The sequence below is a fragment of the Aquarana catesbeiana genome, linkage group LG12 (assembly GCF_042186555.1).
Source record: "Aquarana catesbeiana isolate 2022-GZ linkage group LG12, ASM4218655v1, whole genome shotgun sequence".
Taxonomy (NCBI): domain Eukaryota; kingdom Metazoa; phylum Chordata; class Amphibia; order Anura; family Ranidae; genus Aquarana; species Aquarana catesbeiana.
Genome location: NC_133335.1, coordinates 165,844,741 through 165,860,830, shown reverse-complemented (window position 1 = coordinate 165,860,830; position 16,090 = coordinate 165,844,741). Strand labels below are relative to the sequence as shown.

The 16,090-nt window shown below is 41.1% G+C and overlaps 1 protein-coding gene across 1 annotated transcript in view; it reads right to left on the bottom strand.

Moving 5' to 3' along the window:
- The window catches only part of LOC141114134 (5-hydroxytryptamine receptor 3A-like), a 36,735-nt gene that overhangs the window by 18,355 nt on the left and 2,290 nt on the right, over nucleotides 1-16,090 (bottom strand). Inside the window, exons 2-6 of the mRNA XM_073607635.1 lie at nucleotides 15,288-15,457; nucleotides 10,847-10,891; nucleotides 10,653-10,762; nucleotides 6,815-6,984; nucleotides 949-1,097 (exon numbers count right to left, since the gene is read on the bottom strand). Of these exons, the coding sequence (XP_073463736.1) occupies nucleotides 949-1,097; nucleotides 6,815-6,984; nucleotides 10,653-10,762; nucleotides 10,847-10,891; nucleotides 15,288-15,457 (644 nt within the window). The remainder of the gene's footprint in view (nucleotides 1-948; nucleotides 1,098-6,814; nucleotides 6,985-10,652; nucleotides 10,763-10,846; nucleotides 10,892-15,287; nucleotides 15,458-16,090) is intronic.

Genomic DNA, 16,090 nt, shown 5'->3' with positions numbered 1-16,090 from the left:
ACCTCATCTTTGCTCCCCTTGTTGCCAGTCCCACTAATGCCCTGTTTATTTTAGCTTCCCTTCATTTTTATAGAGTCAGTCCCCTCCATTTGTGTATAGTGTATATAGTTAGATTGTTGGTTTGGTTTAGCTTCACTGTCACATTTATTTTTCACTTTTGATTTGCTTGTGGTTTGTTGGTATTGGATAGTGTTGTATGCATTATTAAACTTTGCCCACAACTGGGTATACTGAGTGTACTCTGCGCCCCAAGCCCACCCTTTTTTTTAAGCCAATTAGAGCCTCAGGCTCTAATCATGTTTAAAAAAATACAAACATTGAAATGTAGATTAGGGGCTGGGCGCATGGATTAGGGGGGCGGCACCCCTTATGGACGGGCCGCCACTGCTAAGACCCCTAACCCTCACCTCCTTATGCATGTTGTCCAATAAAACTTCTAAATGACAGAAAGAGACTGTTGCCCAGTGTTCTTTTTCAGTCCCCCATTTTAGCCCTGGGGTAAAATGCTGACCCATCTGTCTCTGGAGATGCCACCTTACATCCAGGGGTTGCTACAGTAGTAATACGAGCAATATGAATCATGAATGGAGAAGAGGGCAGAGGGAGGCAGGCAAGCTACCACATTTTTTCCAGTAGTAGTGGTGGCTATTATACTTCAGAGCACCAAAAGAAAGCAACTGGGTCTTTTGAGAAGCTGTGTGATGGCCTAGCTGCCCGCACACCTGTTCTGTCAGTAGAGGGCCTCTCACTTGGCTGCAGATTTCTTCCCCAGCTACCTCTGCTTCATCAGGTGTTTTCTTTCTAAGAGGCTGAGGGAGAGAAGCTGAGGAATTTATACTTACTAGGCATATTCAGGAATCCAGGGATTTGTGGGACATAGAGTTAAAGGAGCCCATGCCTGCAGCTATGCATGGTGAGTAAATGGGCACTTCACTACAACATCTGTACCTGAAATGTGAGCTTTGAGTAGCCATTTAATGAGCCTTCCTCCACTAAAATGTCCAGCAAGCACCATTCTCCAGTATCCAAGAAAATGTTTTTACTTTGTTCAATGATTTGAGAGGTATTTTTCTGCATTTTCAAAATCAGGCTTGGCTCTAAGGAATGTAACACAGAGAGATAAATAATATTATATGAACAAAAGAAAAAGGAATACCCTGTTAAGAATAAACTTTTTTAAAATGAAGGGTCATTTAAAAATATTCTAAAAGAACAACTAAATGCAAAACTATTTTTTATTGTGGATAGAGTAGTTGAGGGATACAGTCCCTCTCAGCTTTTTTTTGCCATCTGTGTCCCATTAAGGCAATTTCCCTTCACTTCATGTCCCATTCTCCCAGGAAGTGGAAGAAATGTTGTGCAATGTGTGGCAATTATTGGTTGTCACCAGAACTAGGTGTCCCCATTGGAAGATATCTTCTCTATTTCTGTTCTGGTGATGCTCCAAAATTTAGAATTTTCTTTTACTTTTAGTGATAACAGTAAATAGGACAAAGAGAGAGTCAATCCCCTAACGGGGGTACAGACAGCACTAAAACCTGATAGGTGTTCTACTTCTGCTTAACTCTATCCAAAACTAAAAAAAAATAATTACTTTAGTTATACTTTACAGTGACCCTAAATGATAACCTTATTCCCAAAAAAATATTCCATACACATTATACACTTAAAGTAATTATAAATGTTTTCTATAAAAATAACAAACATGTTATAATTACCTGCTCTGTGCAGTGGTTTTGCCCAGGGCAGCCCTGATCTTCTTCTTCTTGGGTCCATCTTCAGCGCTCCTGGCCCCTCCTGTCGAGTGCCCCCACAGCAAGCAGCTTGCTATGGGGGCACCTGAGCCGAACTACAGCTCTTTGTGTCCATTCAGGCACGGAGCCACGTTTTTTTCTCTCCTGATTGGCTAATTCACTGATTGACAGCAGCAGGAGCCATTGGCGCCACTGCTGTGTCTCAGCCAGTCAAAAGGGAGAGTCCCAGGCGGCCAAGGCATTCGTGGACATCGCTGGATAGAGATGGGGCTCAAGTAATTATTAGGGGGTGCTGGGGCAGTTTCTGCACATAGAAGACTTTTTATCTTAATGCATAGAATGCATTAAGATAAAAAAACTTTCTGTCTTTACAACCAATTTACTGACCTTTTAATGCCATTTTAAATAGTTTCTTACTGTGTTTTTATGCCTCCTTGTAACTTTTTCCTTGAGCTCTTGAACCCCTCCTTTAATCCCTCACTTCCATTTGTTTGGAACAAACAGTGTACATTAACCACTTCAGCCCCGGAAGGATTTACCCCCTTCCTGACCAAGCCCTTTTTTGCGATACGGCACTGCGCCCCTTTAACTGACAATTGCGCGGTCGTGCGAGGTTGTACCCAAACAAAATTGACATACTTTTTTTCCCACAAATAGAGCTTTCTATTTTTTCGGTTTTTATTTATTGCGCTATAAACAAAAAAAGAGCGACAATTTTGAAACAAAGCAATATTTTTTACTTTTTGCTATAATAAATTTCCCCAAAAAATATATACAAAAAATTTTTAGACCAATATGTATTCTTCTACATATTTTTGGTAAAAAAAAAATTGCAATAAGCGTATATTGATTGGTTTGCGTAAAAGTTATCCCGTCTACAAAATAGGGGATAGATTTATGGCATTTTTATTAATAATTTTTTTTTATTAGTAATGGCGGTGGTTTTTATCGTGACTGCGACATTGCGGCGGACAGATCGGACAGTTTTGACACTATTTTGGGACCATTGGCATTTATACAGTGATCAGTGCAATAAAAAATTCACTAATTACTGTGAAAATATCACTGGCAGGGAAGAGGTTAAACACTAGGGGGCGATCAAGGGGTTAACTATGTTCCCTCAGCATGTTCTAACTGTAGGGGGGATGGGCTCATTAGAACATGACAGATATCATTGCATAGGCATCTCCCCGTTCTGCCTCTCCGTACCACGATCGCGGGCCACCGGCGGACATTGAGTCTGCAGGACCCGCAGGCACGCTCGCACGGGGGGCGTGCGCACACCCGCTAGCCGCAGATGACACAGCGACGTACAGGTATGTTGTTTGCACACCTGTGCCACTTTGCCAACGTATAACGGCATGAGGCGGTCGTCAAGTCGTTAATTGCAGTCATGTGCACTGCTCTATCCTCATTACAAATCTCATAGTCAGTAGTCCATCTCAGGAGCAAGCAAGAGAGGGTGGCTAGATTCCTACATACAGTGGCAGTACAGCTGCCCAATTACTTTTACAGGGCTCTCAAAATGGTGTCCCTTCCCCTGGGGTGACAACTGTGGTGTTTTCCAGGCTCTCCTATTCAACTTGGGAGCCCCGTACTGCAGAAAACAGCATGCCCAGTTACATGTGCTTGGGGAACATCTGTTCCCTGATCCCTTCAACAACTAATGACCCTGGAAGCAACGATTATTATGTCACTTCCGGGATCATTTCTTGCCTAGTGTAGCCAAAGATGCAGCTATTCTAGCACGATCGATAGGATCTTCTCCCAGCACCCCCTGTCACTTTTTGAAAACAGTGTGGCTGTGCAGGGCTCTGCCCGCACAGCTGCATCCTTCATTGACAGTTTCCTGTGAATGAATGAACTACAAGTACTGCCAGCCGCTGTAGCAGACAGCTTGTAGTTCTCAATGAACTGCGAGGGCGCTGATGAGTGCTCTCGTAGTTAATTGATTCTTCATGCAGTTCAGTAACTAAATAATAAATGCACATTTTTTAACCTGCAAAAATATGTGCATTTATTATTCTTTTTGTAAAGGTGAACTTATCCTTTTAAGAGAATAATTAATATAGTTAATTAGTTTAAAGATTGAAGTGTGAAATAGTATATTGTGAATTATAATCAATTGTATCTATGTGTATTTGTTTACAAAATATGCTTTGTTTTTATACAAGTTTGTTAATGGATTTAAAACCATTACTGAAACATGTAGAGGTGTGACCTGGAAAGGTCTGGAAAGGTCACACTTTGCAGACCAGAATAGGTTGTTACCATGTGTGCTGTAAGGCTACTAAAAGGTTAACTCGGCAGGAGATCTGGAGTTGGAAAAAAAAAAATTACGAAAAACTAAAGGATATCTTCTCAGTCTTCATATTTGTTCTGTCCATTATTAGTACTCATTTAATTTTGTGATTACTACTGTGATGTATAGAGGAACATAGGCAATATCAGCTACTCTAAATATATCACTGGTAAAAAAAGTGTCCTTGAAAATATTTTTGAAATGTTGGCAACTATGCACTTGGGCACTGCCCGAGGGCCACCGGGTCAGTAAGGGGCCCCATGAGAGGCTCCTGGGATCCTGTGATATTAAAGCAGTAGTAAACTTTACTAACATTTCTACTTTTTAGAGGCCCTGAGGTAGGTTATGCCATAATGTACTAGTATGCACAGCATATTAGCACATTAGGGTACACTTACCTGTCAGACTGAAACCTCCAGCACTGCGCTGTGATCAATCCGGTGGGTCCCGGGCGCCTCCATCCTCACCCGGTCTTCCTTCCGGGTTCTGTGCCTTCGGTCACTTGCCTTGGCCGGGCTGCGTTGCTGTCACTCCCACACATGCTTTTGCGCATCCTCTCTCTCTCTCATCCCCCCTCTCTCTCTTATCCTCCCTCCCTTACCCCTCACCCCTCTCTCACCCCTTTCTCTCTCTCTCTCATCCTCCCTCTCTCTATTTAATTTAATTTGTTATAACAAAAAATTGTTTGCATTTTTATTTTTTTATAAAAAGCCCCACTAAAATCATCAACACCAGGCCAATGATGTTCTTAACCTGGCCCTGGAGCTGAGAGGTGATTGGAGGGAAGGGACAGCCCCCCATGCCATTTACACAGCACACAGAACAATGCTGAAGCTGTCAATCACAGACTGTGTGCTGGAGCTCTCTCCCCTGCCCCCTCTTTCTTGGTGTCAGGAAAGCTTGTCAGGAGTTACTCATGAAGATAGCAGAGGAAGGAGGCAGCAGACAGAAGTTACACTCAGTGTTCTGGATTCAGGCAAGTACACAGTATAATAGGATGTGCTTTGTTCATATTTTATGTCAGAGGTTTACAATCCCTTTAAGGATATAACTGTGTTATCATTACTTCTTATCAGCTGTTATAATTGCCAATGAAAAACAAAAATAAAACATATACTGTTTATATATATAAACAGACAGAAAAACACAGAATTGTTGACATTTTTGCAGATTTATTAAAAAAGAAAAACTGAAATATCACATGGTTCTAAGTATTCAGACCCTTTGCTCAGTATTTAGAAGGACCCTTTTGATCTAATACAGCCATGAGTCTTTTTGGGAAAGATGCAACAAGTTTTTCACACCTGGATTTGGGGATCCTCTGCCATTCCTCCTTGCAGATCCTCTCCAGTTCTGTCAAGTTGGATGGTAAACGTTGGTGGACAGCCATTTTAGGTCTCTCCAGAGATGCTCAATTGGGTTTAAGTCAGGGCTCTGGCTGGACCATTCAAGAACAGTCATGGAGTTGTTGTGAAGCCACTCGTTCATTATTTTAGCTGTGTGCTTAGGGTCATTGTCTTGTTGGAAGGTAAACCTTCGGCCCAGTCTGAGGTCCTGAGCACTCTGGAGAAGATTTTCGTCCAGGATATCCCTGTACTTGGCCGCATTCATCTTTCCCTCAATTGCAACCAGTCGTCCTGTCCCTGCAGCTGAAAAACACCCCAACAGCATGATGCTGCCACCACCAAGCTTCACTGTTGGGATTGTATTGGACAGGTGATGAGCAGTGCCTGGTTTTCTCTACACATACCGCTTATAATTAAGGCCAAAAAGTTCTATCTTGGTCTCATCCGTCCAGAGAATCTTATTTCTCACCATCTTGGAGTCCTTCAGGTGTTTTTTAGCAAACTCCATGCAGGCTTTCATGTATCTTGAACTGAGGAGAGGCTTCCGTCGGGCCACTCTGCCATAAAGCCCCGACTGGTGGAGGGCTGCAGTGATGGTTGACTTTCTACAACTTTCTCCCATCTCCCGACTGCATCTCTGGAGCTCAGCCACAGTGATCATTGGGTTCTTCTTTGCCTCTCTCACCAAGGCTTCTCTCCCCCGATACCTCAGTTTGGCTGGAAGGCCAGCTCTAGGAAGGGTTCTGGTTATCCCAAACGTCTTCCATTTAAGGAGTATGGAGGCCACTATGCTCTTAGGAACCTTAAGTGCAGCAGAAATGTTTTTGTAACCTTGGCCAGATCTGTGCCTTGCCACACTTCTGTCTCTGAGCTCTTCAGGCAGTTCCTTTGACCTCATGATTCTCATTTGCTCTGACATGCACTGTGAGCTGTAAGGTCTTATATAAACAGGTGTGTGGCTTTCCTAATCAAGTCCAATCAGTATAATCAAACACAGCTGGACTCAAATGAAGGTGTAGAACCATCTCAAGGATGATCAGAAGAAATGGACAGCACCTGAGTTAAATATATGAGTGTCACAGCAAAGGGTCTGAATACTTAGGACCATGTGGTATTTCAGTTTTTCTTTTTTAATAAATCTGCAAAAATGTCAACAATTCTGTCTTTTTCTGTCAATATGGGGTGCTGTGTGTACATTAATGAGGAAAAAATGAACTTAAATGATTTTAGCAAATGGCTGCAATAAAACAAAGAGTGAAAAATTTAAGGGGGTCTGAATACTTTCCATCCCCACTGTATATATATATATATATATATATATATATATATATATATATATATATATATATATATATTTATATATATACACACACGTATATACTGTATATTCAATTTATATAACAAAAACTCACCAGGGTGCATGAAGCTTGTAAGGGACGCAGAACATTTCTGAACATCAAATGGGAAATAATGGATATTCAAAATGCATGTGCTTGTTAAATGCATGGGTTTGGCTGCTTTGATCATGCCATCTGATGTTATATTGACATATATTATCCATGGAGATGTGTCTTCAATAACTCTGCCAAAGAAAAAGGAAGAACACCCTGGCACGGGTCTGAAAGAATGTACTGAACCTAATGGTATTACATACAGTATTTCTGCATTTGCTGTATGTGCCATTGAATGGATCTAAATATCAAATGTTACATTCAGCTGTAGCTGTAGAGAACCCCAATGGTGATTTTATTTGTATTGCTTCCACGACAGTTGGACAGTACTACCCAAGGGAACACAAGATGTGCTTCTTCATTCATTACCTTGCAATTTAACTTCAGGGCTTGTTCACACTTGAGGTGGGGGGCAGTAAAACTTCTAGCTGCAGAGGAATCGGCTGGGAGTGTACACATGACAACCACGTGCAATGCATGCATGCAATGCTAGTGTGGGGATCAAGGGGTTAACGCAGGCAGTGAGAAGGCAATGCAACACAATTTTTGCTGTGAGGCACGGGAACCTCTTCACAGAAAGTGTCCTGGCAGATCTGTGTATGCGCAGTAGATTTCCCTTTCGTTCCTATGGTCTGCAAGCATGGACTGGCTGGATAACGTTTTGTCAAGAAGCTGTGCAGCACCCAGGGGTGCCTTTCTAGACTTTTTCCCATGACAGTGGTAAAATCTAGCAGCCAATCTCTAGACCCAAGCACTGTCACCTGACTGAGGGATCGATTCCACCACACCCATGATTACCAGCACTGGTGATTTTAGTGCCAGTGCTGCCAAGCCATGGTGACATTGCCTTTTTAATGGCCCAAGGCCAGCTATGTATACGCTTTTAGTTTTGAGCTTTATATACACTTTAAAAAGCTATATAACTGTGCAGACAAGCTTTATTACAAATGAATGATAGACTTGATTTCACTGCAGTTGCAGAATTAGCATTATATCAAGTGCATGGACAGAAATTGCCTGTAATTGGTTTCCCTAGATGAGCCACACCACTCATCACTCTGTTTGCTACTGACTGCCATATGACTGCAAGATAATCTTTATTTTAATCTCCGGTGGTGTGTCTCACTTGTGGATTAGGCTGGAGTTCCACTTTAAAGCCCAAATGCAGCCTGTTTTTTTTTTTTTTTTTTTTGGATAACCGAGTAGGCTCATAATCTTATATTGCTTATGTCTCTTCGTTGGAGAAATGTCTTTGCCACTGGGACAGGAAGTTAAGTGAAATCTCTACAAGAAAAAGGCAAAGAGCAACAGAATCCCCATCTCTTGCTATACTGTACATAGAGTGGAGAAGGGTTAAAACATCTGTCAGGATTTCTTGCTGCCTACGTCCCCACTGGGGAGATTTCCCTTCAGTTCCTCTCCTGGTGGCACCCCCTAACATCAGATTATGACTAGGTGTCACTAGGACAAGAAGTAAAGGGAAATCTCTCAGGAGAATAATTTCCAGTCACTCTGTTAGGGCCTGAACTTGAACCTGGGACCTCTGCTGTGTCTGGTGATGACTCTTCTTGCTGAGCTACCTGAGATGCTGGACAGTGTTCTGTCTGATCCATTAGACAACCCTGCCTTGTACCTTGACTTTTGCTGAACCTTGAAGTCTTTGCTCCTCCCATGAACCTCCTGATTTAAGCAATGTTTCTACATGTCCTGTTTGCCAGATTATTGTGTTCGCTTCAGCCAGTATCTCGCTCTCGTCTTCCTTGCTGCCGTCCATATTTTGCTGCCTCTCATTATAGACCCTTGGCTTGTTCCTTGACTATGTTTCTGCCTAATCCAAACCTTCAACTACTCATCATTGACCTTTGGTTTATTTTACTGACTACCCTTCTGTTTGATCCTTACCTGCTTATCCGCTTCTGGACCCCAGCTTGCTCACCTCCTGGTGGGGAGATTCTAAGGACAGCGACCTGGTACTAAAACGCAGCAGAATTAATCTCCACCATCAGGAGCTCTGGGAAAAACTGGTTAATGCTTAGACTCCGCACCTCAGGTGAGCCCATGTCATCCATCAGGGTCACTGCCTGTGTGCCTATCCTGCTGGTCGGTGGTAGTCCCGCTACTGCTATAGCAACTGCTCTTCAAGCCTGACCCCTGATCATGACACACTCACACTTAAATGGAGATATTTTATTAAAAACAGAAAAGATTAAAAGGCATAAAAGACACAACACATTTCTTAATCATGTATAAATATTGCTGCAGTGGATCGGCGCGTTTCGCCTGTAAGCTGCTTCCTCAGGATCCACTTGCTTGTAGTGTCTTAGGATATGAAAACTAGGTACCCAAATAGGAGTCTCCAAAGATCATTAATATTGCAGCAAAATAACCTCTCACAAAGAGGGGAATTATCCCCAAGAAGGCGGCTAGGTATATCTAGTATGTTTAGAAATGATGCCAGATGAAGATACTTAAAGTCCTGAAAACCCCACATTAAATATACTGGTTAGATGGATGGCCCCACAAACCAGGTTTTTCCAATAGAATCCAGGGAATATATTGTCTCACTATAGTGTCCCCAAAAACTGGCAGTTGCAATCTCACCGCTCACATGTCAAGAAAACATGGAAGGAAGGTAGTCTCTAGGATCCTCCTTCTTGGTGATATTTCCCCTCTTTGAGAGAGATTGTTTTGCTGCAATATTAGTTTTGCAAGTATATCTATATTGTTTCCACTTTTTATCTAAATATGGAACATGCTTTTGTTGTGATGGTAATGTACATTATTTTGTAAATCATTCCAGCTTACCTTTGATCACAAATATCAGAATATTATATTCCTTTACCAATATATGGTGATGTTTGATGCCCAGTGGAAAGATTATCTTCTGCGGACTTTGACAAGGTAGCTATATGTGTGCTATGCATGTTACCTGGATATGACAATGATTCGTGTTTTTATACATATGTTATTTTTATACATAGTCTTACCTATGTGTTTTATCTTAGATAGGGAGACCTGTTTTTTCCAACAACCCCCGAGTGTGTCCCGATGAAGCAATGACACACAGGGGCTCACTGTTGTCCATACGGTGCACACATTTTCTCTGCACCATGTACTCATGTTTAATGTGTAATATATCTTTTTAATTCTCCCTTTTTTTGCTCTGAATTGTTATCAGTAAATATATTTTTTACTTCTTTTGCGTCCAAAGTGCCTCTAAAGTCCGACCTAGGACCGCCATTTGCCATTTTTCTTCCTTTTTTTTGAGTTACAATCCACCAATACGGATGTAGCCATAGGAGTGTTCTTTTTTTCTTTTTTTTTATTCACGTTGTTTTGCTGCAGTATTAGTTTGGAGATTCCTATTTGGGTACCTAGTTTTCATATCCTAGGACACTACGACCAAGTGGATCCTGAAGAAGCAGCTTACAGGGGAAACGTGTCGATCCACTGCCTATCTGCAGCATTATTTATACATGATTAAGAAATGTGTTGTGTCGGATAAGCCTTTTAATCTTTTCTGTTTTTATGTTAAAATAAACTTTGCATTTTATCTTATGTATGTGACTTTTACTGGCACATAAAAAAATCCCCATTTTCTCTTCAGTCTGTTTATGTGGGGATGGTGCCTTTATTGATGTATCAAGACCTTCCACCTCCTATATTATAATAAAGGGAAATCTCCCCAGTAGGGACAGCAATGAAATTTCAGACAACAAACTATATGGTTCTCCATAAATCCAGGCCTAAAAGCCACATTCAATTAACTAAATGAGCCCATAATGTCTTAATGTCTTACTGTTCGTGAAAATAGAGGTCTGGCATCCAGAAGTAGGACAACGGCAGTGTAATATGGCTTATATTGCAAAAATCATCCGGGTTCCAATATATAAAATCATTTTTCCAAACCTGGGGACAGAAATGTACATAATAGTGGAAGATGTTTCCTAATACTAAGAACAACACTAATAGGACAGCTGGAATGACTCTTACCACAGATAGCCAGAAGTACGTTGTCATAGTCTGTGTCTTTTCAACCTAGGGAAATGAGACAATAATGAGAAGGGTAATCAACTGCACTTATCCACTAAGTGTTCCAATAGCTGGAAATGGGGAAATGTCAATTACAAATGATTATGCAAAATTGTATTAAAAATTGTAATAAAAATATTGCCAGTGTAATGTGAAGCCTTTTTTGCATTAATAATTTTTAATAAAAATTTATAATATTTTAAACGTCAGAATAGTTTAGGGCTCATTCACACCTATCAGTCTTACTTAGCCTTGCAATAAAACTCACATTAACACACTTACATATCGCAATGCATGGGAGAACACTATAATTGCACTACTGGGTGTTGTGTTGTGGTGTACTCCGTTGGAAAAAGTGTGATTATCTGTTCTGGTCTGTTTTGGTGCATTGGCAGCCTATTCAAATGACTGGACCACCTAAACATAGCACACATAAATGCCTTACATAATACATGTTAATACACAGCAAAGAAATGTCGAGTGACTGGGCCCCTATGGAAAATGACAATTTCACTATATTTGAATAAGTCTGGAAAAGTAATTTAAAATAAAAAATGCATTATTTTAATATCTGGTCTGATGATAGCTTTCCAAAATGTTATTTTTTTTTAAACAAATAATCGGCCTATCTCCTCTGCTTTAGGCATTGTGCATATTATAAAATATTGTTACTGTTTTCCAGTGTGGATATATAATTGTATCTTTCATATTCATGACATGCATATCACTGTGAACTGTACAGTGAGTGTATTTTGTACATTTCCTAAATTGTATACTATTTTGTATATGATTATGGGAGTAGCATAGTGGATTAAAGTATATGTGAATCCTCACCTTGTAAAACAACCCATTCAGTTTAAAATACAAAAGGCTAAACATTTGTGTATACATATAAAAAACATTATGAATACCTTTTTTCCCCTTTTTTAAAAAGTTGCATAAGGCGCTCAGATAGATGGGGGAGAATAAAACATCAGTACACTAGTTTTTCCAGTGAATGCCAGTACAGGGAGGGGGGTGTCAGCAGAAGTTTGATCTTTGGAGTAGAGGATACCAGCTGTAGGTTGCATGTTCTGCCCGTGCTGGTGTGAGTTTTGTTCAGCACTCCAAAGACATGTTACTTGGTTAAGTGCAGTGGCAGTATTTTCCTTCTTAGCCGACGTAGTGGGGAATGTTTGGCGGCGGCTGCGGGCGGTAGTTACCGCCCGTTCTGTGGTCCCTTCTCGCAACTACCGTGCTAGCGTGATGCTGGTATGGGCCCATTGGCGGGTGGGACGCATATAAGGCACCTCCCCGTCAGTCTTTTCAACTGAACATCTATTGACACTGTATCTTGCAGGAGAATCTGTTCACCAGTAGACACTTAAGGTAACCATTTCGGGAGTCTAATATATTGCGTTCTCCAACACTCTATCTTTCTCTATTGCCTGTTTGAGGTTTGGGCTATTCAAGGTGTCTCCACTTATGGTCACTCATCACTCCCACTCCCCACACAGGTTGTGGTCTATAACCTCAACCCTGGTTGCACATGTTTTTTTTTAACCTATCACCTTGTATTTAGTTTCTATTCACTCCTATTTCATCAAATATAACCTCTCATGGATATTCTATTTATCCAATACATACCCTTCTGCCTACCCTTCTATTTACCTTTGGCCATCACGCCTTATCACTGTATGAAGATGGGTACTTCTTTGTGTGGGGATGTTGTGCCTGCATCCCACTGCCGTGGGGCTCTTCCTTACCTCAGCTCCCGGGACAGACAAAGTTTCAAGTCCTGGTGATCCCCCCTTCCCACAGCTATATGTATCTTTTTCCTTTGGTTGTATGTAAGAACATAGGGTTGGTAACCCTGTTTCTTCTTATAAAATTTAGTTTTAATACTAGATATACTCATATTCTGTTTCTTGCAGATATTTTTTAGCATCCAACCCTGAAGAAGTGTTTTAATGCACAAAACGCGTTGGGGATTTGGGATGTAGTTACATGCTTTTCAAGGACCCCATCCATATATAACCATGTTATTCCAACTAATTTCATCAATTTTCATACCTCTACACATCTGGTATCAATCTGTATCCCACACTGTTGTGTACTGCAAAGTTGACTGTGCTGCCTAATCCATGTGTGTATGTATATGGATGTTAATATGATGTTCTATGCTATACAGTGTATATATATATGAAATTACCTGTGTATGTTTTCTATGTCCATGTTATGTATATCCATCCATTATGCCAACACACCATTAAACTTTTATCAAATTACATGTATCAAGTCAAATTGCCTCATTTAAAGTCCCAAATTCCCCCCTCTTATATAACTTGAATAGGGATGGAGGCACATTTATATATGTGCTTCATTCAAAGTCCCATACCTTGCCCCCTTTTTAAAAAAAATATTTTGGGGGGGTGGCAAACAAACCTGCCCCCTTCACTCGCACTACCACGACTGCCCACCCCCGCTGCGGGAGATGGGGACAGGAAGGTGACGATCAGTGGCCTTACCTTAGGCTACTTCTCACTCCAGCTTGTCATGAGAAGTGCCGGGCTGTTGCTACTCCTCCTGGACGAACAGGAAGTGGGACCTGAGACCGGATTGGACCAACCTGAATGGCTGGGGAGGTGAAGCAGGAAGACATTAGTGAATATTAATTTGCTAATGTCAAACAACTGGGTGGGTTCAGGGCGCAGTGCTCTGAACCCCGAGCCCGCCCTTTTATGAAGCCAATTAGATCCTCCGGCTCTAATCATGTGCTTAAAAAAAAAATCCATGTGTCCAGCGCCCTGCATGTAGATCAGGGGCCAAGCGCATAGATTAGGGGGGCGGCGCCCCTGCATCCCTAATGGAGTGGCTGCCACTGATTAAGTGGCTCCTGTCTAAGGCTCCATTCACACCTATGTATGTTGCTTTTGAGTGTTTCTGCAGTGCTTTTTGTTGGGGTTTCTGTGTTTTCGGACACACGTTTTTGATGCATTTTTGATGCGTTATGTGCTTTTTATGCTTTTTTCTTTTTAATTGGCCAATTTGTTGTTAGGCAGATTAAATAACACACTAAAAACGCACTACATGCTTTTCTGCAGCATCTCCATTGAAGTCTGTTGAACCAGAAAAGCAAAAAAGCGTTTTTGCATTTAAAAAAGTCCCTGACCCTTTCTAAAAATGCAGATGCACCAAAATGCATTGATGTGAACATTTTCCATAGGAACCTATCTTAAAAAACGTCTTGCGTTTCTGCAAAAAGCATGAAAAAAATAGCCTAAATTTGCTCGTATATGTGTGTACAAATTGGCTATGAACATGTGTCATAAAATTCTGCCTGCTGTTCCCAAGCCTGAGCAATTGAGGAGGGCCGAGGAAAGACATGGCTGCAAGAAACTTCTAAAGAAAAGGATTTTTAAGTGGTATTAAACCCACAACCAAAAATGTATTATATTGCAGTTTACCAATCATTCGATGGTGGCTGCATCAGTTTTCCTTGGCTTTTTTCTCTCTGTTTTCACCTGGGGATCTGGCCAGTAACACACCTCCTGTACTGGTGAGACGCAGCTCTGGAGGAATGAGCATAAGAGGCACAGCAGACAGCAGCATTGTTAGTCTGGGGGAAGGTAGTGTTGTATGTATTAGCAAATTTAGAACTACTAACAAGCTAAAGCCAACTCCCTGATTTAGAGGGACTGTCCCTGATTTGGAACAAAGTCCCTCTGTCCCTCTTTCCTCCTCTTTTGTCTCTCATTTTGGTCTCATCTATAAGGTTGTATATAAAGTGCACTTTTTATCTTTCAAAAAGTGTTTTACAGTGCTAAACCTTTCATCCAGGATCCAAATGACTGCATTTGTAAATTTCAAAAGCCAGTATAAAGGAATAGTAGTGGTAAAAAAAGCACTTGTTGGTATAACTATTTTTTTTTTATAAATCGCCTTTAAGGGGGCGTGGCAGGGGGCGTGTCCTATGCCTACATACTTTTGCTAATAGGTGTCCCTCATTCCCATCTCAAAAAGTTGGGCGGAATGGTTACAGCCAGCAGTTTTTTTTGCTTTAGGGAAATAGGTTTTACATGAATAAATAAAGCTAATCATTTTATACACCCCTGCCAGTGTTAAGTGATTTGTCTCTTCCATGTATACTGATACATTCTGCTGGAGCGTTTGTGCTGTGTCAACCAACAGACCTACTGGCTGGATCACCAGATGAAAATAAAATAAAGAAAGCCTAAAAAATGGAAACCAATACAGCCATCATATTTAAGAATTGGCAAGCTGCAATGCAATAAATGTTTGCTTTTGGATTTAATACTGCTTTAAGCATATCAGACATGGTCCCCAGAGAGTTGGCCCATAGAATCACAGAGAGTCAAACATGACATATCAGGTTGATGGACAGAAGCAAGTTAGTTCTCACCACAGAATGAATTGAAATGAATGTTGAATCAACAGAAACGGTCAGTGGTTTACTCCAATCTTTTTTTGGCATGGTCATTGACAGTAAGGGTCCACGTTGAGTGATATTCAGATGGTCAACCACATCATAGTCTTTACAGGTCTTGCTTAGCATGACCCCCACAAGGAAGTCTACAAATCAAGGGAGAGTAAGAATATATGAGTTTATGTCCTGCAAATAAATGGCAGCAGTGTTGTCAGCTTGCTGTGGGTGTTTTTTACATTGGCTTTTGGGTTTGCTTGGCTATCTGATAAACCAATGCTGGGCAGCCCAACAGCAAACTGATGGAGTGCACGCAACAAGGCGATAACACTGCTGTCAATTGTGAGATAGCGGCTTAGCGTTGTCAGCTTAAAACAGGTGCTGTTACTCTCCTGGTAAGAAAATTTACAACAGATTCACAAGAAAATTTACTTACGAAAAAAAAATACAGTGAGCTATGATGCCTAACATACTGAAAAAAAATAGATTCAGAGTTTCTACAACAGAGTTTCTACACACTTAAACTATTATTGGTCAAATATATACATATGTGAGATTGCACAGTACCAAAATTGGTCCATTCATATGTTTTCTGAGCAAGTCTTCACACAGTAATGGAGTTCAGCGATCTTACATTGTATGCCTACGTTGTTCCGTGGTAGGAATCCTCCATTGTGGCCTGCTATCAGTCCTGTGTTTAACAATGCAAGGATTTTGAGTTGTGTTTTCAAATGTATGTCCAGGGAAGCTTTGTTAGGCTTTTCCTGGTATCATGTGCTTTG